Raw genomic sequence first — 26,862 nt, 5'->3', positions numbered from 1 at the left:
TCCTCCCACAATATCTTTGGTGAATTTTGGGTTATTGTAGCCCACATAATAATAGGAAAAAAAACAAAGCACCATTCCAGGGCGGTTGTAAGGGGGTGTTTACATGTGAAAACTCGCACCGGCGGGTGCGAGTTTGATACCGGTATGACATCGTGATTTCATACCGTGTTTACATGAATGGACATTTCATGTCGACCGAAGTGATTGTGACGCCATATTGGATTGGAAGTCGAAGACTGCGCTTGCGCTGCCCGTTCCAGACTCCTAGGAGAGTGATTTCATGCTGGAGAATGAAAATCTCGCTCCGGTACAGTTACCTGGGTGAACTCGCACTGGCGTGGCTCGCTCCGGTATGAGATATCATGTAAACGAATACAGAGCCACAAGAGGGAACTGGAGTGAACTCGTACCGGAATGAAAGTCGCGCCGGTATCATGTAAACACCCCCTAAAGTCAGACTGACAATTAACGCCAAAGAAAACTGACTGTAGCATTCCTAAAAATTGTATTAACGGTCCCAAGATGTCCTAGCATGAAACAAAGACAGCAGGTAATATTCATACGAAGTGAATCAGCCATATTTTCACATAGGATCACTGTAATGACCTGTTATAGCAAAGGAACAAGGTACGTTAACGTGTCTGAAAGCAAGATATAACGTACTATGTGAAAATATAGTTCACCGGCAAGAACTCGAATCCCGGTCCTAGCATTCCGAGAAATAAAATCCTGAGCCCGATTTGACAGACGGAGTACAGAGTAGAAAGTGATCGGCATAATGGCAGCCCTGTACAACAACTGGTTTGCGGTATCGCTTCCTAAAGTGTAACTCCGATTTGACCGTGAGCAGTCTGGGTCAAGCCAACGAGAAACGGAAACGTGAATAAAGCCGGAAGTAAAGAAGTGATCCGAAGACTACGCGACGTTCTAGGCTGTTTCCGCGTAAAAGTTTTGTTTTTCAGCTACACACAAGGTAAAGTTTACATGCAATTGAAATTTTAATTTATCTTTGCTTCTTTGAACGGCTTGGGAGCTCTAATATTACAAAGCGTAAAATTTAACGCCCATTTGACATTTCTCCACTGCAGACGTACGATCGATATGAATATTATTCAGGATTTGGCAACTTTGTACTCTGCTCTTCTGCTGTTAACCGGTGAATCAGGACAGGTAAGAATAATAGAAGGAAATCTTACTTAGTAAGCAGAGTAAATCATTCCTCCTGAAGGAGTTCCTGTGTACCCCGATTTGAAATTTCAGTTGCATCATCTCTTAGAAAACGACTCTTACACGTGTGTGTGATGACCAAAGGGAGTTTCTAAGCATCCTTTTATTTGCGATGTATGCTGTATTTCACATTTTAAAGAACATGTTGTTCGAGTTCTACAGGGGAATGTTGATATCATTTATAGGTAAAACCAGCTTATTTAAAATGAAATTGCTGAAGTTCACTTCAGAGAACTAAAATTGGTCGTTTTCTTTTGCATAAGGAGAGCAAGGGGAATTCACCTTTCACTTTCGATATGACGTCAGTTAAAAAGTCATGAAACACTCGAAGCAAACGGTTCACGTTAACCCAGGATTAGCTTAATCGGGCTTTGAACAACTGGGCCCAGCTTAATGGTGCTTGAGCTTTACTTTTGATAACGAAAACTGCATGCGGCCATCACACAACGGATGGATGGAAACTCTGCCTCGTTGCGTGACGAACAGAACGGACTCGATTTTTGTGCAGCATTTGTAGTAATTATTCGCTTTGTTTATGTTCCATTTTAGCTGAATTATCAGGGTCGTGTGATCAGCTATAAAGCAGAAGGCAGAGTGCACAAGCTTAAGTGGGTGTACGATGGTAGAGCTTGGGATGTGGCTAGTGGAATTAGCGTTAAAGCTAAACACTATAAGAGCAAACACGGAGCTATTGAACACGCTGTGAAGGAACTGATCGATAAACTAAACGCGGCAGGGATAGTGACTGGCTGAGTCCGGTCAAAAAACTGTAATCTTAAACTACCGTAGTGATCCCTTTGCTTAGAACGGTTTGGATAGCGACATTATTTTCTCCTCTTTGATAAGACAGATAAATGTATCATAAAAGGAGGGCATTGCCATTGACTAATAAAACGGCACATTTGATTATTTTGCCTGATGGATTTCAACTTTTCTCAAGAGAAAACATGACGCTCATCAATGGTTTACATCATTCCGGCATCATGACTTTGGCTAGTCTCCCTCGCAGCCGTTTTTTGGGCTGTCACGCAACGCTTCTTTTGGGGGGAGCGTTGCGTGACAGCCCAAAAAACGGCTGCGAGGGAGACTAGACTTTGGCATGTGCCAGGAGCCATAATCAGGGATGGAGACCGTAAGCATGGGGTCCACGCGTCCAAACCCGTGCGGATACACGCAAATTTTCGTGAGGCTAATACCTTATATGGAAAATGGAGGAGAAAGTCTAGTTCGGTTTCGACAAAATTGTATAATTTTTTTCGTTTATTAGTTGTTGAATTCTATGGTCATCAAGGAACAATGAAGCTGTTAACACGTTCTTATATGTTTTCAAACTCTTTCTTTCTTTCTTTTTTTTTTTGTTTTCAAATTCGCAGGATAAATTTCCTCAACATCAAACTAGCAAGTTTAACAGCAAAATAAGCTAATAATTCGCAAAATGCCTCCGGCAGAACTTAAGAACGGAAGAGGTGAAACAAAACTACTAGCAGACAAACGACAAGCTTTCAAGCATGTCCACGGGAGTGCAAACAAATATTAAGCTAAAATGACAGAAGAGATTTTATTACCTTATTTTGAAGTAACGTGTATTGACTAAACCAAGAAACCAATCCAAATGTTTCAACTCGGTGTCGGTCACAGTCAAATACATCCTCCACTGTTTTATATGCCGGCATCAGTAAAAGGCTTTGTTTATAGCCAAGAAACCGGCTCCGGTTTTACGAATGTAAGAAGGTATAATGTTGGTATAATTTTTAGCGTATTTTTTTCCTGGTTAGAAAGTCCATCCATGTAGAGGGTTGTTGTTTTGCTTCCTCAAGCATGTAGGCCATATCTGGGTAAAAAATAGAAACAATTATAACTCTGCAGAAATTTACTGAAAGACCACCAAACTTGGCAGGGACACAGAACTTGATGACCTTAACTCATGGCTGACCTCGTTTGTTGAAAATAGATTCACGTGACCGGTTATGATCGTTTCTTTGCCAAAAAAGAAAATAGAAAATGGGGTGCCGAGTTTATATAAGATGAATATCGATTAGAACGTTTCTCTTACTGTATGATTATGCCTTACATGAATCTGTCCTGAATGATTGACTTCAATATTTCGTTACCGGATTATTTAACAAAAGAGGTCTTGTGACTTATTAAACTTTCTAATAATTTTTTAATAAAACCAAAACCTATGCCATTCAGGACAGATTCAGTTACTATATACAATAAAAGCTAGAAACAGACATAGTTAAGCTCTGAGTCACAATTGCAATGAACCATTCTTGCCCCATCTGACAAGTTGTTTTGAGCGCAATTGTGACGTCATCAAACACGTGACCACTATTACAAACTTATGGCCACTCTGGGGATTTAAAAAACACTGATTTCAAGGATAGAAAGTTTTAAATTCGCGGGGGGTCTTAAGTAAAGAATGAGCCATACCTTATCATGCCTGAGTCCTCCTTTGCATGGCCACAAAACTTGATCCAAGCAGCAAAAAGCTCTTTTTCCAGTTCGACATGAGCAAGAAAACAGCGAAAGCTGACAGAGCTCAATATGGAGGTTGCGAAAACTGCATAACAACTTTGTAGCATAACTTTCCACAACTGTTTAGATTTTCTCCAACAACAAATAACTGAACTTTAGACATTTTTCGGGTACTATCTGAACCATATCGTACTGGCAAAAGTGACAGAAAGCAGCTGAGAAAAAAATCAGTAAAGTTACGTGTCTGAGTACATATTCATAAAGTGTAAGCTTTTTTTTATTCATACGTCTGTAGCAACGCACGCAGCGCCACCGTTTTGGCGCCTTTTTAACTTTACTGTGAGAGTCATGTGATCAATGAATGCTTTTATTCCAACTTCCCCCGTCTTCTTTCAATTGTTACCTCTTCGTTGTGAGAGTCGAATTCCTTAAATGTGGGCACCGAGGAGATATTCCCTGGCAGGATTTTAAAATGTGGACGCCATTTTGAACGAGTAGAAAAAAAATTCAATTTCTCCACGCGCGATCCTGGCCATTTACACGCGTGCGCGCACGCGCTCAATTCTAAAAATAGATTTTTTGGCACAACACATGGGGACAAGCCCACAAGTAAAAATGGCATCTCGTTACGGTCTCCATCCCCGATTATGGTTCCTGCATGTGCTGAACATTCCATTTTTTCCCGCCAATCCGGCGTAAAATGCGTGAAACTAACCTGGCAGTTTTCATGATTAAACAAAATAAGGTACTTATGTAAGAATTCTCGCATCTTAGGATTAGAGAATATTTCAGAAATATAGTTTCGCCTTCTTTGGCAATTTTCACCGAGATTCTACATAGGTACCCTGAGGTCACGCAATTAAGGCCTCGGTTGCGTTACGGGGTAATCGCCGTTTCCCAGGCCCCAGGCATCATCCATTAAGCCTCTTGCATTTCGTGCATGGCAACATGGACAACGCTGACTTGGAAAAGCTCTCGATTTCTCCTGGAAAACTAACGCCGAAATTCCACCCGAACACCACTGAATACTCGGTAACACTTGGAAGCGATGTCAAACAAATTAAAATCGAACCACTAACTAGTGATTCAGGGGCTTCGTACTCGATTTCGGTAAGTAGTAAAATCTTGTTACCTTCCCGCCAAATCTCGGGAGGTATTCAGTCATTAGTTGTTTACTAGTATTTTTTGTTTGTAAAGGGAAGTGGCGGTGGAAAAACAGTTCCTCTGAAAGAAGGTGAAGTGACATCTATAAAAATAGAAGTTACAGCAGAAGATGGTAGCACAATCAAGAATTATTTCATTCATGCTACGCGGCTTTCTGCAAGTGATGCTTCGCTCACCGATCTCAAACTTTCTGTTGTCACAAATCTTTGTCCAAATTTCTCTTCTAGCGTCACTAACTTTTTAACCAGCGTTCCTTTGAGTTGTTCTTCTGTTGAGGTGACACCTGTTGTTGCAGATAAAAAGACTGCGGTGAAAGTAAACGGCGGGGAATCGAAAGAAACCATTGTTTTGAACTATGGGGACACGGTGGTGGAGATAGAAGTTACGTCTCCAGACGGGAGCAATAAACAAAACTACACGCTGTTAATTTCACGATTTAAGCTTCCAAGGCCGATTAAGTTTTCAGACGAAAAAGAACAGTCGAAATTTACTTGCCTCGTTTGTTTAGGTATCCTCTACCGGCCTAAATCGATCAAAAATAGCGATCCAAAGCATGTGTTTTGCAAGAGCTGCATCGATGAGCTAACTCGAACCTCGAAGCAGGACCCATTGGACGGGTCACCACTTGCTGACGGCTGGCGTACCGATGAATATGACTTGGACAAGGAGCTGTCTTCTCAAACGGTGTTCTGTGTTTATAAACACTGGGGATGTAACGTGACATGGAAGTTGTGTGACCTTGGCCCTCATTTGAAGCAGTGTGAGTTCAGACCAGTTGTGGTGGAGAAATCGGAGGAGCTGGTTCCAGCAAAGGAATTGGAAGAAAAATCAAAGGTTAGATGATGGCACCTTTAACTTAGGGTAGTGCTACATTATACACTTAATGTATGATCCAGAGGGAAACAGTTTAGTTTTGTGTTCCCGAGAGTCCTGATGTTTCGCGAGACGACTTGAGGGAAAACAAAACTAACTAGTTTCCCGAGGGACCATACATTAAGTGCTTTGCTATATACTTAGACTTTCCCTTCAACAAGCACAGCAAAACAAACAAACAAAGAACTGAGAGGGCAACAACTGCAGAATTGTATCCCGGTCGGCATTTATTTGTATTTGATCAGGGGCACGTGACCGTGAATCAACCAATCACAATGCTTGTTTTGTTGTGTGAAAGTCTAGGTATATAACAAGACCAAATGTTCTTAACTGTTTTCATAATGATGTCATTGTGTGACAAGTTGCATAACACTCAAAACTACGGACACCTCTCTATTACGGACAGTTCACTTGGTCCCTGAGAGACTGAAATCCATATAAAGCCTACCTCTCTAAAACGGACAACTCTATAATGCGGACTCTTATCCCTGTCCCCTTAGAGTCCGTAATAAAGAGGTTCGACCCTGTATACATTAAACAATTGTCACAGCACATAGACCTTTCATTTTTTGAGAAAAAGATTGAGTACGTATAGGACTTGTCAAACCCACATCCTAAGACAAGGAGCTTAGACACCTTACACCCCCTCCCCCCTGTAGAAAAGTTGACCATGGAAAACTTTTGGTGCTCCAAGCAAAACCATGTTTTATTCTTTGGTACCTTCAACTTCAATTAAGGGGGAAGGGGTGCTTGGGTTTGTTTTGTCAAGTGTCTCATACCTTGTATATTTTTTTGTCTGTGATGGAAGTTTTTATTCTAATGAGAGTGACTCACATAACTATGTAGTAGTCTAGTAACTTCCAAACCATTTTTTTTTTCGGAGAGAGGAAAGCTAGTCAAGAGTACTTGGAGTAAAACCTCTTGGAATGAGGATGAGGTCGAACCAACAACAAACTCAATCCACATGACACTGAGTCTGGGAAATGAATCTGGGCCACATTGATGAAATGCCAGTAATCTCATGACTTGTCCATCCCTGTTCCAATTTTGATAATTTATGACACAAATTTGCACTCATAACAACGACTGTCACGACAGTCTTGTTCCAAGGAGTGTAAATACTCTGGCACTCCTGATGTAATTGAGCCCTTTATCTCTGGCACTCCTAATGTAAGTGAGCCCTTTATTCTAATCTTTCAAATTGAATTTGCTATTGATGACAGTTTTAATTGACTGTATTTTGTAGGAGGCTTGTAAAGGTTGCCCAGATTGCAATCGTCCTGTTAGAACTGCTGAACTGGAGGAGCACAAGACATACATGTGTACAACCAAGCACCCCAACACAGCAACAAAGCACAAAGCTGAGATCAGAGCATGGGAGAAGAAATTACAACAAGACACAAGTGAGAAGTCTGTTGACAAGTTGGTAATGACAGCTAATGAACAAGTTAAGGAGTGCTTCAAGGTCCTGCCTCAACATGGTGAGATAATATACGTAATATGTGGTTCCTAAAAAGTATCCATACTTCCCTCACAGGTTGTCATTAGAAATTCCCAGGGAAGAAGGGCATTAAAAGGCAATGTTTTTTTAAGGAAGTACATGTAAGAAGCTTAAGTGGAATTTAAGAAGGAGGGGGGTTCAGGGATCAAAACTAAAGAGTCCTTTGTGGCAGGGGTATTGATATTTTGTGGAGTAATGCTATATAGATGCCTGCTATTAAGTTTATCACATTTTTTTTCTTATGCTGTCACAAATTTTCAGGAAATGCAGGTCATTATGATGGGGACGTTTCACCCCTGAGGTACCTTGAGATGGCTGCTGAGTGGCTTGCTACAGCCATCAAGCTGTCTCCCAAAAAAGCTGATCTTCACTTTCAGTTGGGGCAAGTTTTGGAGGAACAGCATTATGTGCAGGATTTGTATGGGATCAAACCTTCTGTAAGTGTGTTTTTCACATTTGGGAAATCAATGTTTTGTAATAAGTGCATATAATTTACATGTAGCATGAAGATTCAATCAGGCAAATGAAAAAAAAAAATCTGTCATATACACTTAAAATATGCTGTGCTAATTTGCTGTCACTATAGCACAAAATACGAAATTTACATTATTGTAAATCTACATACCTTAAAAGAAGCCCCACAAAACTCAAGTTTCAAAGTTCAAGTTTATTAAAGATTTAAACACATACAAAGAGAAGATAAGCACTGCTCGCAGTTAGCTACAGCTATTCAAGGCAAGCAGTGGTTTTGACGCATAACGCAAACTCAGCTTCAAGTATTCTTCCATTAAGAAAGCATTCGGAATAAAAGCCTGTTGGAGGGCTTCACACCTGTAATAACCTTGTTGCTTTCTGAGTGAATTAAATGACCATCCAGGTCGCCTGTAAAATCAAGGTTTTTCAAGGGTTATCAGCTGTAACAGATGGTACAGGTTAGGTTCCTCATGTACATTTTGAATTTTTCTTGGTACAGTAATAGCCCATGTATAAGAACCTGAAATTTTCAATTTAGCCTAAATAGGTTCTTATATAAAATGGTGCTTAAAGCAAATTTAGGCTACCAAGGTTCTAAAAATAGGTTCTTATATTTTCATATGAATTTTATCTGAATATGCTAAATATCATCTCATAATACAGTATAAATCGTTTATTTGTACCATAGAGCAGTGCCTATAGGCAGTTCAGTGTAGGTACAGCATATGTCCTTTAGTTAGCAAAACATATATTTGGGGAATTATTTGAATGGCAAACACAATAGACATACAACATGGTACTTAAGCTTGAAAGAAAAAAAGTTACCTGTATGTCAAGTTACTTTTAAATAGATGATCTTAATTCAGCAGTTTCTATCTAAACACTTTTGCAGCAACCCCACTGATAAGAACCTAACTTAAAATTTTAGCCTAAATAGGTTCTTATGTGGAGGGGGCTTAAAATGAAAATTTTAGCCTAACAGGTTCTTAAAACCCAGGGTCTTATATGCGGGTTATTACTGTATACTAAAATGCTCTATATTTTGAATCAGAAATCCACTGATGATGAAGAAATGGACTTCAATATGAAATCCAAAGAGAGTTCAAAGGAGGATGACATCCAGGCCATCTGCGAGATGCGCGGTGCGGGACGCAATGCTCCACTAGCTCTTCAGCTAAAGGCAATTGATGAAGAATATCACTATCTTTTGGACCAAGGACAGTCCGATCGAGCTGACTATGTTCAAAAGCTGTATGCATGGAAATCCAAACAGGCCACACAGGTAAGGAATTCTGACATTTATAGTGGTACAGTATGGGCGTGGTATAATGAGTTCTCAGACTCGTTAATAATTCATGAAGAGAAAATAAAGAAAATCACCCCCATGTCAGTTTGAAAACGTGATCCTAATCATCAAAATTTGATGCACTTTTGCTTTGAATTACTCCAAGAATTATAAACCTTAGGTTTGCATCCAATTTCCAAACACCAATACAGGTGTAAGTGGGTTGAAAAAAGAAAAATGAGTTGCAGCCTCATTTCTTGTTTGGAAATCAGATGAAACACTTTCTTGTCTTTGATATCTCCAAAATGGTGGCAACAGATTTGAATGAGTTAAAATTGAACTGAATGAAAAACTGATACCAGCACTGGAAAGAGCACCTTTACTTTTATTAGTAACCTTGCAAAGTTGCAGCATATTAGGTGTTATATCAGCTTAACAAATGTAAGATGAAATTTGAAAAATTTACAGACGTTTGTATGACTGGGGGTATACATCATACCCCCAGTCATACAAACGTCTCTAAATTTTTCAATTTTCAACTTTCATTTTCTCAGCTGATATTACACCTGATATGCTGAAACTTTGCAGGGTTACTAAAATAAAAGTGCTCTTTCTAGTGCTGCTATACGTTTTTAATTTTAACTTATTTGAATTTTCGGCCGCCATTTTGGAGTCTAGTATATATATATGGTATTGTTCTTTGATGGTATGGTGCAGTATAGTATCAAGCATCATTCAACTAATTTTATTGCAGATTGATTTTGAAATAACATGTGGATATATTTGATTTTAAACTGAATGCAAAATCTTGATCTTGTCTGCAGAATAAAACTGCCCAGTCAGCCACTAATGAAGAGGAACCTCTTGGGAAAGCATACATGAAGTATTTAGATGCTCTGTCCAATGGAGTAGACAATCACTTGTACAACTTGCATGTCGGCAGAATGCTTCTCTTGCAAAACAAACCAGAAGAGGCTGTGACACGGTTGCAAGCTGCTGTGGGATTGAAGCCAACTAATATTGAAGCAAGGTCATTTTAAGTTCTGAGTATTGTAAGCAGTGTTCTAGATTAGTGAACCAGGGGACAAGAAAGACTCCTGAATTTGATGACCTGAAGTATTTCATACAAAAATATGTAATGTTGAAAACACGAGCAGCAGTGTCTTATCGGGATTTAAAATGACGAGGCAAACCCGAGGAGGAGGAGAATATGTCTAAAATAAGGAGGAGGTTTTATCGGATATAAAACCACTGCACGTGATGTTTTATCGACCATTTGATAGGTCAATTGGCTTATGAATTATTAATGCGTTTTTGAAATATATTTTTATGTAGTTTATAGGACTAACAGCAACAACTACAATACTGATACAGTACAGCTGTGCGTCTACTAAAACTTTGTACAATCTCAGATGAAAAGGTGTTGTAGTAGGCACTGTAGTGGGGGTGGGGTGGGGGGGGGGGGGGTTGCGTCTTGGTTCTTCCAAACCCTGACGTTATTTTTTCGCACCAAAATATCTAATTTTCCAGTACACTTTTTCTGACTTGACCTTTAAAATTCATATCCATTTTCAAACCTGTTTTCTAGAATCCACACCCATTTTCAGACTTTCAGACCAAAATGGTCAAAACCTATAGACCCTATCAAAAATTGCTTACATTTTAATATTGTTTTGTTTGGATTCAAATTAGCCTCACTAAGCTTGTTGTTGAGTTGAAAAATCAAAAGAATATTTCACCGTAAACAAGGCTAGTGTGGCCAATTTGAATGCAGACAAAAGAATATTAAAATGTCAGCCATTTTTGCATAGGGTCTATACCCTATTTCAGATCAAAATGGCTCAAAAACCATACCCTTTGACACCACACATACCTATATAGCTTATACAGGGGAGTACTTTCTCCCCCCTGGGGGAAGGGGTACTGTACACCTTGTTGGGTAGAGATGAGGGTCTAAGGCACCTTACCTACACAGTGTAAGCAAGCAGGAAAGTGTCTCATACATGTATCCATAGATACATGTACATGTGTATCCACCTGTAAATATGTCAGACCAAACAAAATTACACCTATATCTTGACTGTCAATTGTCTGATTGATATTTTTTCCTTCTGTGTCTATAGATTTTATCTTGGATTGGCTCTTTGCCAGCAGAAAGATGGTCCTGGCAAAAGAAAGGAGGAAGCTGTTAAGTATTTGTCTGAAGGAGTAGAATACTTGTTGAACCAAGTGACTGCTGATTTAGATAACACAAATGTCGATCCTGAAAAATGGCAGCAAACAACTCTGTCTTCAAACAACTTGGTGAGACCTGACAATGTACAGTGGCTTCACGGGTGTACTTCGCTAGCAAGCACTTGTATGAACATGTCTAAAGTACCATGTGGTGTGATGTCCACAGATAATGCTTTACACTTGTCATCCATGTTGGCTTCTTATGTTTTGTCGCATCTCGTAGCCAGGGGAGACACGTATCACCAAGTTGAGTGGGTCCTGTTTGAGAGCCATTTTCAGCTTCTTCAGATGATGCTGGATGGAGCAAAGGACAAAGGAGCTGAACAGAGCAGTGGTATTTCTCGTTTCTGTGAAAATTTGTCCGGTTTGCTTAACTGCTCAAACATTCCTCCTGGAAGGCAAATTCTTGAACTACAAGAAAAGGTGAGAAAAACAAGCTAAAAGAAGTACATGTACTTACTGCAGCCACTGGAGAAAATGAAACCGCGTGTTTGTACCCCTTTCGAGGGGTACAAATTGAGCGCCAAAGACGAGCACCACTAGGGGGGTCTGGGGGCATGCCCTCTCCCCTCACCCACCCACCCGGAAAATATGGAAAACAAGATGCTCGGAAATGGTATTTCCGGCCTTTTCTGCGATATGTTAAATGTGGATTACAGTTCTTTTTTCTGTAGATTATGGCCATTATTGCTCATCCGTTTTACGATCACAGTCATGTTCTTGTGACTCATTGTACAAGTGTAATCGTTCAACTGATAACACTGCTTGTCCTTGTCACTTTGTATCCACAGACATGCCAACAAGCTGTTTCCCTTCAACCATGCAATAGCCGTGCTCTTTATCGCTTGGGTGATGCGCAGTTAAGTTGCCATGACAATGATGACCCTACCTCAGCTAAAGCCAAACAGATTCTTCACGATGCTGAGCTGAGTTATCGAGCCAGCATTGAACAGGAAGGATCCCCTTCTGTTGGTGGTGAGGCTTCTGCTAAGCTAACTGAGCAACAGTGGTTCAAAGAGCGGAAAGCTAAGCAAGAGGCAGAAAAGAGAGAAGCTGCCTGTGCATCTTCTCAAAAGGCAGCCGCTGCACCAGCTACTAAAGGAGCATCACCAGCTGGACGAGGGAGCGCACCAGCGGCGAGAGGTAGGGAGGCACCCATTGGTACGGTATACTGCAAGTACAATGATGTTAGTGTAGCTCGTGTTATTGGAAAAGGGCAATTTTTGAGTGGGAGAGCTCTTCAAATTCATAGAATACATGATGTTATAAGGCTATGTCGAGTGGCAAATTGCCTGTATGTACCTTTGAAATGCTCTGCTGCTCAAACTTTGTCGTCTTTGTGTCGTTTCTTAAATCCCTCGTATCCTATTTTTCAGGCCGTGGTGCAGCAGTGAGAGGCAGAGGCAGTACTACTCCATCACGTGGTGCAGCGACTACTGCAGCTAAGGCGCCTGCAGGAGGAGCCCGGGGTAAGACATCACCCACAAAGCCTGCTGGTGCACCAGGGAGAGGCGCTGCTAGAGGGGGCAGTACAGCACCAGGGAGAGGTGCTGCTAGAGGGGGCAGTACAACAGCAGCCAGTAGAACTGCAGGTATTTTGTAGAACATTTGTCGTTTGTACTTTCCTAAGTTTGGTGAAGAAAAGATCCATTGTGCAACTTTACCTTAGATTTTTGCTTGAGGTGGCTCATCACACAGTTCATATTTTTGATATCTGTAAAAAAGGATTTTCGTCAACTATCAGGTTATCTGACTTTCCTTATAATTTCTAGGTACAATAGAAAGACAGACTGATTTGTCCTAAATTGTCTTGTGTAAGGAAGCAACAGTGCTGTATAACCAGTGTGATCCATTGCTGAGTATCAGCTTGGAAATTCAATGTGAACTTGACCATTACGCCTTCAAATTCAGCATGGTGTTTATATTTCGGGTCATTAAAATGATCTCAAGATACCCAAATATTACATCAGACAAAAGAAGATGGAATTCTTTTTGAGGAATATAACTTTAGCTACCACAACGTCAATATACTTGGTTCCATTTAACTTAACTGACCTTTGAGACTTAAGTGTGGGGTGTACGAAATTCATATTTCTAGCTTCAATCTGGAAGTTATACTTGCCACTTGAGCTACAATCGACAGAGTGGACTCCAGGAAAACAGACTTTAAGTGTCCCTGACTGAGAAAGTGGTCCAGGTGTTGGAAGTAGGGGTCAACCGAATTTGATGAAACTTGCTGCAGAAGTTGGCCTTGGTGACATATTCCAAACACCATTTGGGTTTTGTTTTCCGACCTTTGGTTTAAAAGTTTCAGGGGGGGTCCCATTTTGGGCCTCTGAATCAGTGAAAATCCTGTTTTTGAGGGGGTATGTTTGTACTAGTATAAAAATAAACACATTAAACATACTGAATATTTTTCTGCATAGTGTTTTTCTACTATAAATACCCTTTCAGGTCGTATGTAAGGATTCAGCATCGAGGCATCTGACTGTGTGGGGCCTGGTACTAGTATCGGCCAAATTTTAAAGAGAAAATTACCACCAAAAATTGCCAAAGTTTAGCAGTTGATAATTTTTAACTGCCAACTTAGCTAAAACGGATTCTTCTGTCAAGAGTTACTCCAATGTAAGTACAACCAAAATCAACTGTGAAAAAATTGGCTCGCTAAATTTAAGGGGCTTTAGCAAAGCATTTTAGAGTCACACCCTCACAAAATTTACATATGACCAAAAGCAACAATTTAACAATCATGGTAGCTTTATTTATATTTTAACATTTCAGTTTGCTTTGTTAATGCTTACTTCACTTACAAAGTCTGTGATAAGCAATAACTGTGTGGTTAAAAACTACCTGGGACCCTTAAATTGCCTTAGAACTGGAAAATAGTATTCACAAAATCAACGTTTGTTCTACCTGAACGGGAATATTCGTACAAAGTAACTAATGGGAACTCAAATAACTAAATAGGCGGCATGATAGTTATACTGACTTTTCTTTTAAGCATAACCTTGCTTGCTTACCTTTATATCACTTTATATTAGCCATGTTTACAGTGGTAAGGCTCCTTGGCTTCGAGAGAAATGTCTCCAAGGTACTTTTTTATGTCAAGAAATAGCCATATTCCTGATAATTGACAGCACCTTACGGCCAATTCATGATGCCCGATGAACAGTTCTTGTTGTATTTGTTTACAGACAAGTCCACAGTCTAATATATGTACGGAGAATGCTTTCTCAAGCCACTGAGTTGTTAAGGCAGCTCTTTTCTTTATCCAGTGCTTTATCGAAGATTTCGATATTCAGCTCGTGATTGTGTGTAAGTAATATTATGCACATTTTGTGTAAAAAGGCAGAGATATTCTCTTTGTCGGTACCTGCGTCCTTATAGCCATAGCCGATATTTCTACGTCCACATTTTATATTGCTGCTGTACAGTAAATGAAATGGTTGAGAAAAGATAACATCGGCCTAAGGGAGGTGACGTCATGGGTTATTCTTCGGAGCAGCCACGATCCGAGATCCGATTATACCGGAAATTGACCTGCATTCACTCTCTTTCAGACGACATCGGGGAAATAAAGACTTCGAACGTTTGTTAGGATTCGTTATGGTAGAATACAGAGTTCTTTCTACTTTCGTTTCTCGGCGTCTGAACACTGATCTCAAGGATTTTACGTTCGATTTGAGGAAGAAACGTGGAACTATGAAAACAGTCAAGATTTGCTCAGGTAACATCGGCCTACGGGAGGTTAACATCGACCTAAAGGAGGTTAACATCGGCCTACGGGAGGTTAACATCGACCTAAGGGAGGTACGTTTTATAGCACCACGTTTGTATCGTATGTGTTATACTGGCACAATCGTACACATGGAAAGCTTATTTGCAAGCATTAAAACTTACAATCTTGCAGGAGCTTTTCTAATCATTGACCTGAGTGTGATTTCATTAATTTTATTACCAACTCATAACATCCACCTACAGGAGGTTAACATCTACCTAAGGGAGGTACAGTGGCTTACAGTGTATATTTTATAACTTATGTATCATAAAAGTCAATTCATAGGCATAGAAGCTTACTCTCTAGCAGGGAAACTCATCATAGGGAGCTTTTCTATCATTGACTTGAATTTCATAAATATTTTCATTTTTACCAACTCATAACATCCGTCTATAGGAGGTAAACATATACCTAAAGGAGGTTATGGCATTATAATAAGGAAGGATGGACTTGAAGAAAGCTTACGAATCTTAAGGGGCTTTTGAATTTCGTGTACATGCCGTTTTAGAATAAATTTATCTATAAAGAATTATTATTATTATTATTATTATTATTATTATTATTATTATTATTATTTGAAAAGCCTTTTAATCTCACTAGAATGAGATTAATGAGAGTTTTCTCATTTTTTTATTTATACACTCATAACATGGAATATTTAACAATAATTGTTTTAGTATATACCACACAAGCTGAATAAGAAGTGGACCAAAAATTACTTTAGTTTTGACAATATACCGACAAATGGCGGGAAATTTTAAAATCTCGCGTGCCTCGCGTTAATCGATTTCTTATTGTAGAAAGTTCCGTCTCGCTTTCTGGCAGACAACTAAAACTCCTGGAGGCACTTGTTTAGTTGCTCACGTGTATTTTTTTCGATTGTTGTGTGAAATTTGTCCTATTGTTGAAACCACACTGCAAAACATTAGATGTTTCTTTGTTTACATTGTAATTATAGTGCTCGACAGTTTCGTAAAAAATGGATGGTATTTTTATTTTTCGCCTAGGAATATGTGGTTTGAAAGATTTAGTAACTTACCATGTAATGTCGTCAAACCAAAATTTGTTGCCATTTTTGTATTTTTTGTAATAGCCGTCTTTTTTAAAGAAATATTTTCCTCTTAAGTGACCGTGGCGAAACGGGAAGCCATCTTGTTTCTCTTTGGTTGCTCGGAGGTGAATAGTACTTGGCTAATCACCTCCAAGCTAGCCAATCAGCGTGCGCTACAAGCACTATTCACTTGTGTGGTATATACTATAATATATTATTATCAATATTATTATTTGGCAACACACTGACCTATATATGCTGGGCCATTTATATTCATCTAATGAAACAATTTTACAGCCATAAAGATTTGCTGTGAGAGGTGTTATGGGTTTAAATAGAAAAAATGCAGGTGCATTAAAATAGCATAATAGCTGTTATGATGATTATAGGCAATTGTTTTCTTGTTGTTGTTGTCGTTTTTTCTTGGTTGACCCCATCAACCTGTAATTTCCACATTAAATTTTACTAGAAGTGACTGTTTACGACTGTTGAAATGATAGATCATTTTTAAAAATATAACCCTTAATATGTCAGAATTTTAATTTAATTTGTGATCACTTACAAGAGGTTTGACTGTTTGACTGCTTATTACAGTACATTAACAATATTGGTATTATTTTATTTCTTTTCAGGATGCAATACTTAAACTGTGCAGACCGCTGAAGAAACTGCTACATCAAAGACACCCATGACTCATCAATTCCTCAAAAGACATAGTGTACAACAGATGTTGTTGAACTGTTATTGTCAAGCTTGACCTCTTGTCATGTGGCAAAATTATGTAAAATTTGATATTCAAGTTTGTAGGGTTAATTGACGGAGGATCTCCCATATAATGATGGATTGGATGCAGATGGTCATAATTTTGTTCCTCTCTGGCAGCAAATTGTGTAGATTGGTATATATGTACCACTTAGAGTGCAAAGATACAAAATGATCAACATTTTTAAGTAATGTTTAATTGGAAGAAAGATTCTCAGTCCTTTCTAGAACTTAAGGACGGTGCCTACTATTGTTACTGCGCATACGTTCTCTGCATCTGGAGATACTCGGGTTTCCTATGGGTGGTGCCTACTATTAAAGGGATATTTTTGTGCACTTTAAAACTATGCGGAGAAAGCAGAACTTAGCAAGTGATTTTGGTATCCAAAAAGAAAATTGGGGGGAAATCATGCATTTTTCAGAGATAATAAAGCTTCAATTTGGAAAAAAGCACCACACATTGCTTTGTATTTTGCTGCTTTTTAGAATAATAAAAAATTGTCGCTTGGTTATCTCTAAAAAATGCGTGGTTACCCCCAATTTCCTTAAATTTGGCTTTCAATACCCGCTACCAAGAACTGCTTTTCCCGCATAGTGATAAACCGTGCAAAAATACTTCGCCATTAGTAGGCACCGTCCTTAAGCAGTTGTGAAAAGAAATCCCAAAAAAATAACTGAGGGTCTTTCTTCTACTTAATCCTTCACCTGATATTGAAATGTATCTTTCAAATATCCATATTCAATTACAGTTATGGTTGCTAACCTTTATGGCTATTGAGTCAAAAAGATATGACATAAAGAGCTATTATTTTGTAAGTCAACAAATCTGTACCTCAAGTAAAGGTCAAAATGAAATTGAGCCATGCCATGAACCTTTGAGTGTGCTTTTCAAAAGATCCAAATGACCACCCCTAAATGCTTTCATTTTCATGTTTTAAGCTCATGACGTGTCATTTGTTATCAAGTAAGCTCTATGCTTCTAAACACAGGTGGAACTTTGTCATGAGTTAGAGAACAAGTCAAATTTGAACAAAAAATAAATGCCTTGTCCCCCCCCCCCCCCCTCCCACATGGCATTTGACCATGTACCATGCCTGGGAAGAAGGGAATTGAATTTGGCTGGGGTAGAGAAATTGAACTGAATTTACACTGTACCTTTGGCATTGGAGAATTTGGACTTTTCTCTTTTTTTTTCTCTTCTGTTTGAATACAATAATTATTGAACAACTGAGACGATATAATATATAATGCTCTTTATTCATAATGATAGTACAAGAGAGTGCATGGTAATAAGTAATACCTGTAAATCGATATTGAGATGCCGAAGCCGGGGGGCTTATATGGCACAATTCATACAGGAGATTGGTCAAAATGGTGCAATTACTTTACAGTTTACAAATAAATAAATAAATAAATAAATAAATAAATAAATAAATGAATAAATAAATAGATAAATATTAATGTTAATAATAGTGGTGATAATAATAATAATAATAATAATAATAACTTAAATGAAAAAAAAATTAAATAAATAACAAATAACATATTAAATTAAGCTAAGCCGTGTATACGAGAGTTCAAAAAGACATGAATTCACAATTTGATTGGATGTAATCTTTAAGTTTTTGTCTACAATTCGAGATAGTAAGCGAATTACCTAAATCAAGAGGGTTGTCATTCCAAATTTGAGGGCCTTGTGCATGAAGTGCAAAAGCCCCTTAAAATTCATAAGCTTTCTTCAAGTCAATTCTTCCCTATTATAATACATACTTGCATGGTGCTATAAACATCATGACCTCCCTCAGGTAGATGTTTACCTCCTGTATACGTAGGTGGAATTGTTATCACTTGGTAAAAATAAAATGAAATTCAAATCAATGATAAAAAAGCTCCTTATGATCCCAAGTTTCCCTGATGAAGAGTAAGCTTCTATGTGTATGAATTGAGTACACAATGTCTTTTGTGGAATTAATGAGTCATAGGTGTCTTTGAAGTAGCTGTTTCTTCAGCGGTCTGTGCAGTTTAAGTATTGCATTCTGAAAAGAAATAAAATAAAACCAATATTGTTAATGTACTGTAGTAAGCAATGAGAGAGTAATGTACAATCGTCTACTAAGGTTTCTTAATAATCATAACATTCTCTCTGACAATCAGTATGGTTTTCGCAGGCACCACGCCACGGCTAGCGCTTATGCTCTTACTTGTTTATATGACAAAATCTCTTCCGCCATTGACAATAAGGAATGCACAGTTGGTATTTTTATAGACTTGTCCAAGGCCTTTGACACCGTTGATCATAACATTTTGATTTCAAAATTAGAGCATTGTTGTGTTCGTGGCACTTCACTTAGAGGGTTCGAAAGCTATCTAAGCAATAGACAACAATGTGTGGAATTTAATGGTGTCAGTTTGGAGTCTTGCGAAACTAAGTGCGGGGTGCCTCAGGGTTCTATACTAGGTCCCCTACTCTTTCTACTCTATATAAATGATCTGTGTAACGTGTCAAAGGTCGTGGATTTTATTCTTTTTGCAGATGATACAAACATATTTTTCTCCCACAAAGATTTTAACTTGCTTCCTGGAATCTTGAATTCTGAAATGCTTAAATTTAACTCAACGGCGTCGAGCAAACAAGCTGTCCATTAACTTTAAAAAATCAAATTTTATGGTTTTTAGACCACCCCAAAGGAGGAAAACACTTGATATATCTATTCAAATTGACAGCAATGCAATTGAACGTGTGAAAGAGACAGTATTTTTAGGTGTTATCCTCGATGAGCATTTGTCATGGAAGCCTCACATACTTAGTGTTTCTAGAGAAATATCAAAATCAGTAGGTATTATATATAAGTCTAGTTTTTGCCTTCCCAAAACCTCCTTACACTCCTTGTACTATAGTGTAGTTTACCATTACTTAATTCACTGTGTTTCTGTGTGGGGATCGACATATCAGTCTAATTTAAATCGGATTATTGTTCTGCAAAAGAAGATAATCAGAATAATATCTAAAGTTTCTTTTGATGCTCATACTGGTGTTCTTTTTAAAGAACAGGAGATTTTAAAATTCTCTGACATTTATTTATACCAAATAGGTAAATTTATGTATCTTTTTTAAGAAGCTTACTTCCAAATTATTTTCGCGATATGTTTACTCTTGCAAGCCAGATACATTCTTATAATACAAGAAATTCCAACCTTTTCTATATATATACCTTATTGTCGAACTAATCTTCGAAAATTCTCAATTCGGTTTCAAGGTCCTACGCTTTTCAACTCGCTTAGTCGTGAAATTCAAAACAGTGAAAGTATCAGTTTGGCAAAAGACTTAGAAAATTCCTTCTTTCTAAGTTAAATTGACTCTTTGTTGAGCTACACACCTTTTTCTTTTTTATTTTTCTTTTTTTTTTTTCTTCTTTTAAAAACAATTAATTGGAATTTTCATTCAGTACCATTAACTTCTATGGTTTATCCTATAGTTCCAGGACGCCTATAGTTAATAAGCCCCAGGCTTCTATATAGGCTTCCTAGCCTTTAACACATTTCATCTTGTAAATAGTTTAGTAGGAATACTTTGTATCATCTTTAATGTATTTATGTTTTTTTTGGTTAATGGCAAATAAAAAATGAAGCAGTCAAACAGTCAAACCTCTTGTAAGTCAGATCACAAATTAAATTAAAATAAATTCTGACATATTGAGGGTTATATTTTTTAAAAATGATCTATCATTTCTACAGTCATAAACAGTCACTTCTAGCAAAATCTAATGTGGAAATTACAGGTTGATGGGGTCAACCAAGAAAAAAATGACAACAACAACAAGAGAACAATATTGCATTTCACTGTATTCCATGCTATGAGTGTAAATAAAAAAATGAGAAAACTCTCATTTATCTCATTCTAGTGGGATTAAAAGGCTTTTCAAATAATAACAATAATAATAATAATAATAATAATAATAATAATAATAATTTATAAATAAATTTATTCTAAAACGGCATGTACACGAAATTCAAAAGCCCCTTAAGATTCGTAAGCTTTCTTCAAGTCCATCCTTCCTTATTATAATGCCATAACCTCCTTTAGGTATATGTTTACCTCCTATAGACGGATGTTATGAGTTGGTAAAAATGAAAATATTTATGAAATTCAAGTCAATGATAGAAAAGCTCCCTATGATGAGTTTCCCTGCTAGAGAGTAAGCTTCTATGCCTATGAATTGACTTTTATGATACATAAGTTATAAAATATACACTGTAAGCCACTGTACCTCCCTTAGGTAGATGTTAACCTCCTGTAGGTGGATGTTATGAGTTGGTAATAAAATTAATGAAATCACACTCAGGTCAATGATTAGAAAAGCTCCTGCAAGATTGTAAGTTTTAATGCTTGCAAATAAGCTTTCCATGTGTACGATTGTGCCAGTATAACACATACGATACAAACGTGGTGCTATAAAACGTACCTCCCTTAGGTCGATGTTAACCTCCCGTAGGCCGATGTTAACCTCCTTTAGGTCGATGTTAACCTCCCGTAGGCCGATGTTACCTGAGCAAATCTTGACTGTTTTCATAGTTCCACGTTTCTTCCTCAAATCGAACGTAAAATCCTTGAGATCAGTGTTCAGACGCCGAGAAACGAAAGTAGAAAGAACTCTGTATTCTACCATAACGAATCCTAACAAACGTTCGAAGTCTTTATTTCCCCGACGTCGTCTGAAAGAGAGTGAATGCAGGTCAATTTCCGGTATAATCGGATCTCGGATCGTGGCTGCTCCGAAGAATAACCCATGACGTCACCTCCCTTAGGCCGATGTTATCTTTTCTCAACCATTTCATTTACTGTACAGCAGCAATATAAAATGTGGACGTAGAAATATCGGCTATGGCTATAAGGACGCAGGTACCGACAAAGAGAATATCTCTGCCTTTTTACACAAAATGGGCATAATATTACTTACACACAATCACGAGCTGAATATCGAAATCTTCGATAAAGCACTGGATAAAGAAAAGAGCTGCCTTAACAACTCAGTGGCTTGAGAAAGCATTCTCCGTACATATATTAGACTGTGGACTTGTCTGTAAACAAATACAACAAGAACTGTTCATCGGGCATCATGAATTGGCCGTAAGGTGCTGTCAATTATCAGGAATATGGCTATTTCTTGACATAAAAAAGTACCTTGGAGACATTTCTCTCGAAGCCAAGGAGCCTTACCACTGTAAACATGGCTAATATAAAGTGATATAAAGGTAAGCAAGCAAGGTTATGCTTAAAAGAAAAGTCAGTATAACTATCATGCCGCCTATTTAGTTATTTGAGTTCCCATTAGTTACTTTGTACGAATATTCCCGTTCAGGTAGAACAAACGTTGATTTTGTGAATACTATTTTCCAGTTCTAAGGCAATTTAAGGGTCCCAGGTAGTTTTTAACCACACAGTTATTGCTTATCACAGACTTTGTAAGTGAAGTAAGCATTAACAAAGCAAACTGAAATGTTAAAATATAAATAAAGCTACCATGATTGTTAAATTGTTGCTTTTGGTCATATGTAAATTTTGTGAGGGTGTGACTCTAAAATGCTTTGCTAAAGCCCCTTAAATTTAGCGAGCCAATTTTTTCACAGTTGATTTTGGTTGTACTTACATTGGAGTAACTCTTGACAGAAGAATCCGTTTTAGCTAAGTTGGCAGTTAAAAATTATCAACTGCTAAACTTTGGCAATTTTTGGTGGTAATTTTCTCTTTAAAATTTGGCCAATACTAGTACCAGGCCCCACACAGTCAGATGCCTTGATGCTGAATCCTTACATACGACCTGAAAGGGTATTTATAGTAGAAAAACACTATGCAGAAAAATATTCAGTATGTTTAATGTGTTTATTTTTATACTAGTACAAACATACCCCCTCAAAAACAGGATTTTCACTGATTCAGAGGCTCAAAATGGGACCCCCCCTGAAACTTTTAAACCAAAGGTCGGAAAACAAAACCCAAATGGCGTTTGGAATATCTCACCAAGGCAAACTTCTGCAGCAAGTTTCATCAAATTCGGTTGACCCCTACTTTCAACATCTGGACCACTTTCTCAGTCAGGGACACTTAAGAAGGCTTATCGGCAATGTTTTGTATAAGGTCTCTGTTTCTCGAGGGGGGAGGAAGCAATTTAGTTGGTTGGGGGTAAAATTGTAGCAACACAAGTTCCTGAAGAAACTGCAAGAGGTGATGCAGTGGCGATATTTGAAACATGAATAACAGCATTGATCAGCCATTGCGAAAATTAGAATCATGTTCTACTGCTTTGAACGGTTAAAAGTGAAAAGAGGAAAGATGTGTTCATTTCAAGTTTGTGATGCAAATAGCAATTTTTCTTGTAATCTAGCATCAAAACCACCAGCTAGAACAACTTCTCACAAGTCAGGCGCATGCTCTCCTACGAAGCAACCTACTCCAACCAAACAAGCACCACCAGCGAAAACAGGTGCAAAAACGCCTGTCACTCCAACTCCAGACAAACCCACAGAGCCTAGCCCTGCAACTGAGCAAAAGGCAAGCGGTCCGGCTAACAAGCCGACACACCAGGCACGCCTAGGGTTGGCACGCGTGTTGATGCGGAAAGGTGGTGATTGCGTCAGCGAAGCTCACAAACTGTATGAAGAAGTGATTTCTATGGCGCCTGCCGTTCATGATGCTTACATTGAATCAGCTGATTCGTTGGTCAAGTCTGATCCCATGAAAGCTGTTGACATCTACAGCAAATACCCCTTCAAGGTAGGGACGCTTATCTAATGCATTGTACGTCAGGTACTCTTCACGGAAGGATATTACAGAAGGCACTGAAGAGCAGGGTGGCACCAAATCAAATCATTAGCGTTTCAACAACCTTGTTAACCTTGAAAAATTGTTAGTACGACCTACGTGTACGTAATTATACAGGACCATTGAACTAAATTTGATTTGTGAACTATTCAAGCATGATCATTCAGAGACCTGCACCCTTCAAATGCTCTATTTACACTGGACCCTGATAACCTGTAGCTGCATTGTTTTTTAGGGTTGGGGATATTGTTCTGTTGTTCGTTCTTTTGTCCTCTGGACCAACCATGTAAGACGTTGCAAATGGTGCTGGTCGCCTCTGATCATTACTATGAAAACCCTTTCCTGGAGTCCCCCCACCCACCTTAATTTTTTGGACCAAACCAAGGCCTGTTTTCCTTCGGGGAAAAAGCACAAAACAAACAAGCAAACAAAGGACAACAACAAATATCAAGGACCTAGGCACTGAATCAAATCATTTTGATAATTCCAGGAGCCGCTCACGTTCGACGATGCATACATTCACGGCGAAGTGGTTCGCTTGTTGATGAAGAATGAGAAGTATGATGACCCTAGGCTTGGTCCGAGTATGATATCTCTTGGCAAAGTGATGGGTCTGACTGTACTGGAGAAGTACGTGGATACACTGGATAAGACCTTCAAGTACAGCAAGCTGCTGATGCAGGTTTATGCTGGCGTACATGGGAAAAACGTGGATGATCCAGATTTGAAGCAGTTTTTTAAGTTTAAATGTTGGATTTAAGGTGTGTATATGAATTTTATAGCTAACAGTGTGAACACTTGCAGGTTAAGGCCCGTTTAAACGGTTTCAACATTTACTTTAACACGCATTTAACACAGCTGTTAAACCAAATGTCGGGGGCATTTGAACAGGTCGTTCAACATTGTTGAAAGTGTAAAAAGATGATGAAAGCTTATTGAAAGCGTGTTGAATCAAATTTAAATTGGTTCATTCAACATCGATTCAACATTTCCTTTGTTCTTGAAAATGTTGAATTGCGTTGAAACCGTTTGAACACTCCGTTCATCCAACATTTGCCCAACAGAAGGAAAGCAATGAGACTCTGCATGTTGTATAAGTTGCACAGTGGCCAAGTGGCAGCAAATGGAATGCCGCAGTTAATCCCAATGCGACGGGCCTGCAGGCATCTGAATTCAATGCGTACGAAGTACCATATTCAAGGACTAACTATTACAAGTACTCGTTTTTTCCACGTACAATAAGGGAATGGAATTCGTTACCCGAAGATATTGCCACCCTGCCGAACTTGGACTCTTTCAAAAAAGGACTAGTTTCATGACCGCATCCGTTTGTTTATTTATTTATTTATTTACTTGTTTATCCATTTGTAATTTGCATATTGTTAGCCAATTTATTTATTTACTTTCAACGACCCCTCACAAGAATCTTCATTTTTGAAGGAGGTGGGGTTTCTTGGAAGAAGAAGAAGAAGAAGAAGAAGAAGAAGAAGAAGAAGAAGAAGAAGAAGACATCCGTTCAACTTTTGTTGAACGGATGTTGGGCAAATGTTGAAACCGTTTAACTGAAACGGGCCTTTAGACAGAGCGAACTGCTGGTGAAGATTTTTATGGAGTGTTTAAAAGCATGGATAATCGAGACTAATCCGAGTAGCACATGTAGTTACATACACTACTGTAGCTATTTGAAGGTCAACAGGCCTCTAGTTTGTCTACAGATAATTTGTTGAGTTCGTTTGCAGCAGACGTTTTCTTTGGCCGACACTGGATCTCTTTGTGAAAAATATCGTAACAGAGGTAACGTAGGTTTCATGTCTGAAACTGTTTTTGTTATATTTATTGTTCTGTGGTTTTGTATTATGTATTACGGCGGCATGGTCTCGCCTAAAGGACATTTTGGACGTTACCTCCTTTTGCTAATGCGCATACGTCTTGCGCCTCTGGGGCTCTAATTTCTTAAGGATGATGCCTACTAATTCAAAGGTATTTTTGCGCGATTTATGTCTATGGGGGAAACAAGATCTTAGCAAGGACTGTTGAAAATCACAAAGAAAATTGGGGGGGGGGGGGGGTAACCACGCGTTTTTCAGAGATAATTAAGCTTTGATTTGGGGAAAAAAGTTCCATGCATTGTTATGTACTTTAAAGATTTTTAGAAATATTATTGCTTAATTATATCTGAAAAACGTGTGGCTACTCCCAGTTTTCGTTTTGGATTTCAATACTTAGCCCTTAGTAAGATCTGCTTTTCCCGCATAGTGGGAATTAATGGAATTTTGGTCATTATATCTTGGCTGTTATCAACCGAATAGCGTCTTTTTGATTTTCAATGTGTTACTAAAAATAGCGTGATACTGTCCCTTTAAGGACGGTCTTTTTTTTTTTTAACCGTCCTTAAAGGGACAGTATCACGCTATTTTTAGTAACACATTAAAAATCAAAAAGACGCTATTCGGTTGATAACAGCCAAGATATAATGACCAAAATTTCATTAAAAGACTATCAGAATGCAAAGAAACTACCCACGAATATTTTCGCCGGCAGATGACCAAAATAAAAATTGGTTCAAATTTGAAAACATCGGGCCGACGTTTTCAATTTTCGCTGTCGTAACGAACTAAAAATCGGTTGTACTATATTTTGGTTCAATTTTCGTCTCAGTAGAATCACTATTAATATTTCTTTAAAATTAGCGATTTAGAAATTAATTAACACAGTGTTCTAAGTTTAAATTTAGTGAATTTTTGCCCCAAATCATGATATCTCCCATGATACTGCCCCTTTAAGTATGCACGAGAAGGTAATGGCAGCAAGGTAATGCCATCGGCAGGGAATAATATAATAGTGATAAATTGTTCACTTGCTTCTCTTTTGAACTGAGTCAAAGGAAAAGTATACCTTTAGTATAAGTTTAATTTATTAATTGTAATATTGTTGAAAAAAAATATTCTTTGCATGCTTTTTACTTATGTTACTGCAAAGTAGAGATGTAACTTATTTAAGTGGCCTTGTAGACGACATGCATGTCTTTTTGACCAAAAAGTGTGATAAAATTATATGTATTTTCTATCGGTATTAAAATGTTTTATTTCCTTTGGCAGCCATTTTTGTCAGTCTCGTAAATCATCTTTATAGCCGGAACAAACAATTGCTATTATTTTTACGCCTATTTCAATATGCCAGTCACTTAAGTTTTTTTGTAAAAAAAAAAAAAGAA

At 38.2% G+C, this 26,862-nt stretch overlaps 2 protein-coding genes and 1 long non-coding RNA gene across 5 annotated transcripts; 2 read left to right on the top strand and 1 right to left on the bottom strand.

Moving 5' to 3' along the window:
- The first annotated feature begins 849 nt into the window (after nucleotides 1-849).
- Nucleotides 850-2,136, top strand: LOC146473353 (anti-lipopolysaccharide factor-like). Its single transcript, XM_085118607.1, has 3 exons — nucleotides 850-973; nucleotides 1,089-1,170; nucleotides 1,777-2,136. Exons 2-3 carry the CDS (start codon nucleotides 1,102-1,104, stop codon nucleotides 1,978-1,980), a joined length of 273 nt encoding a protein of 90 aa, XP_084974733.1. The 5' UTR covers nucleotides 850-973; nucleotides 1,089-1,101; the 3' UTR covers nucleotides 1,981-2,136.
- A 2,476-nt stretch (nucleotides 2,137-4,612) lies between these two features.
- Nucleotides 4,613-26,747, top strand: LOC146473351 (uncharacterized). 3 transcript variants are annotated; one of them, XM_085118606.1, is made up of 12 exons: nucleotides 4,613-4,815; nucleotides 4,903-5,703; nucleotides 6,989-7,223; nucleotides 7,505-7,680; nucleotides 8,769-8,999; nucleotides 9,827-10,032; nucleotides 11,126-11,660; nucleotides 12,029-12,380; nucleotides 12,614-12,771; nucleotides 12,808-12,829; nucleotides 23,212-23,600; nucleotides 24,139-24,982. In XM_085118606.1, the coding sequence occupies exons 1-12, from the start codon at nucleotides 4,654-4,656 to the stop codon at nucleotides 24,406-24,408; spliced, it is 3,537 nt and encodes a 1,178-aa protein (XP_084974732.1). In that variant the 5' UTR covers nucleotides 4,613-4,653; the 3' UTR covers nucleotides 24,409-24,982. The 3 variants fall into 3 exon arrangements, with proteins under 3 accessions (XP_084974732.1, XP_084974731.1, XP_084974730.1); XM_085118605.1 differs by adding an exon at nucleotides 25,353-26,747 and having other exon boundaries at nucleotides 4,614-4,815; nucleotides 12,614-12,829; nucleotides 24,139-24,409; XM_085118604.1 differs by adding an exon at nucleotides 25,089-26,747 and having other exon boundaries at nucleotides 4,614-4,815; nucleotides 12,614-12,829; nucleotides 24,139-24,409.
- LOC146473352 (uncharacterized) lies at nucleotides 17,860-21,566 on the bottom strand. Its single transcript, XR_014866443.1, has 2 exons — nucleotides 21,292-21,566; nucleotides 17,860-18,864 (listed from the first exon to the last, which is right to left on the bottom strand). It is a non-coding gene; the product is annotated as an uncharacterized LOC146473352 (long non-coding RNA).
- Nucleotides 26,748-26,862: the final 115 nt, after the last annotated feature.

The sequence above is a fragment of the Pavona decussata genome, unplaced genomic scaffold (genome assembly GCF_977016875.1).
Source record: "Pavona decussata unplaced genomic scaffold, jaPavDecu1.1 SCAFFOLD_94, whole genome shotgun sequence".
Lineage (NCBI taxonomy): Eukaryota > Metazoa > Cnidaria > Anthozoa > Scleractinia > Agariciidae > Pavona > Pavona decussata.
The sequence above is the reverse complement of the archived record's forward strand: the minus strand, read 5'-3'. Positions and strand labels throughout refer to the sequence as shown.